This window comes from Eimeria mitis, genomic scaffold (genome assembly GCF_000499745.2).
Source record: "Eimeria mitis Houghton genomic scaffold, Emh_scaff3086, whole genome shotgun sequence".
NCBI lineage: Eukaryota > Apicomplexa > Conoidasida > Eucoccidiorida > Eimeriidae > Eimeria > Eimeria mitis.
In genome coordinates, this window is record NW_013571432.1 from 452 (window position 1) to 975 (window position 524).

Below are 524 nucleotides of genomic sequence, written 5' to 3' on the forward strand. Positions count from 1 at the left end.
GCTGCTGCTGCTGTTGCTGCTGCTGTTGCTGCGGCTGAGGCGGGCGCTACCGCTGCTTTTGCTGCTGCTTCTGCTGCTGCTGCAGCTGCACATGCATGCAATCACGCGGGCTTCCTCCAGCAGCAAGTTGCTGCTGCTGCAGCAGCTGCTGCTGCTGCTGCTGCTGTCCGCGGAGACAATAGGAGATGAAAGGGATGCGTTAACCCCAGCAGCAGCACCAGCAGCAGCAGCAGCTGCTGCTGCTGCTGCTACTGCTGCTGCTGAGGGTGCTGCTGCTGGTGTATCTGCTGCAGCACCAGGCAGCAACGATTAACGTAGGGACTTCTTGCTGCTGCTCTGCTGCATCCAGGCCTCCATCCTGCTGCTGCTGCTGCTGCTGCTGCTGCTGCTGCTGCTGCTGCTGCTGCTGCTGTATAGTTTTCTCTCCTTCTGTGCTCGCTTGAGTTTGGGGTGTCCAGGCTTCTCCATCCTGCAGCGGAAGCAAACTGCTGCTGCTGCTGCTGCTGCTGCTGCTGCTGCTGCTG

At 60.5% G+C, this 524-nt stretch overlaps 1 protein-coding gene across 1 annotated transcript in view; it reads right to left on the reverse strand.

The window, feature by feature from the left end:
• Window positions 1–309: 309 nt before the first annotated feature.
• The window catches only part of EMH_0062120 (uncharacterized protein), a gene marked incomplete at both ends in the record, with an annotated part of 5115 nt that continues 4900 nt past the window's right edge, over window positions 310–524 (reverse strand). The window contains one exon of the mRNA XM_013497997.1: window positions 310–521. Coding sequence (XP_013353451.1) covers window positions 310–521 — 212 coding nt within the window. The remainder of the gene's footprint in view (window positions 522–524) is intronic.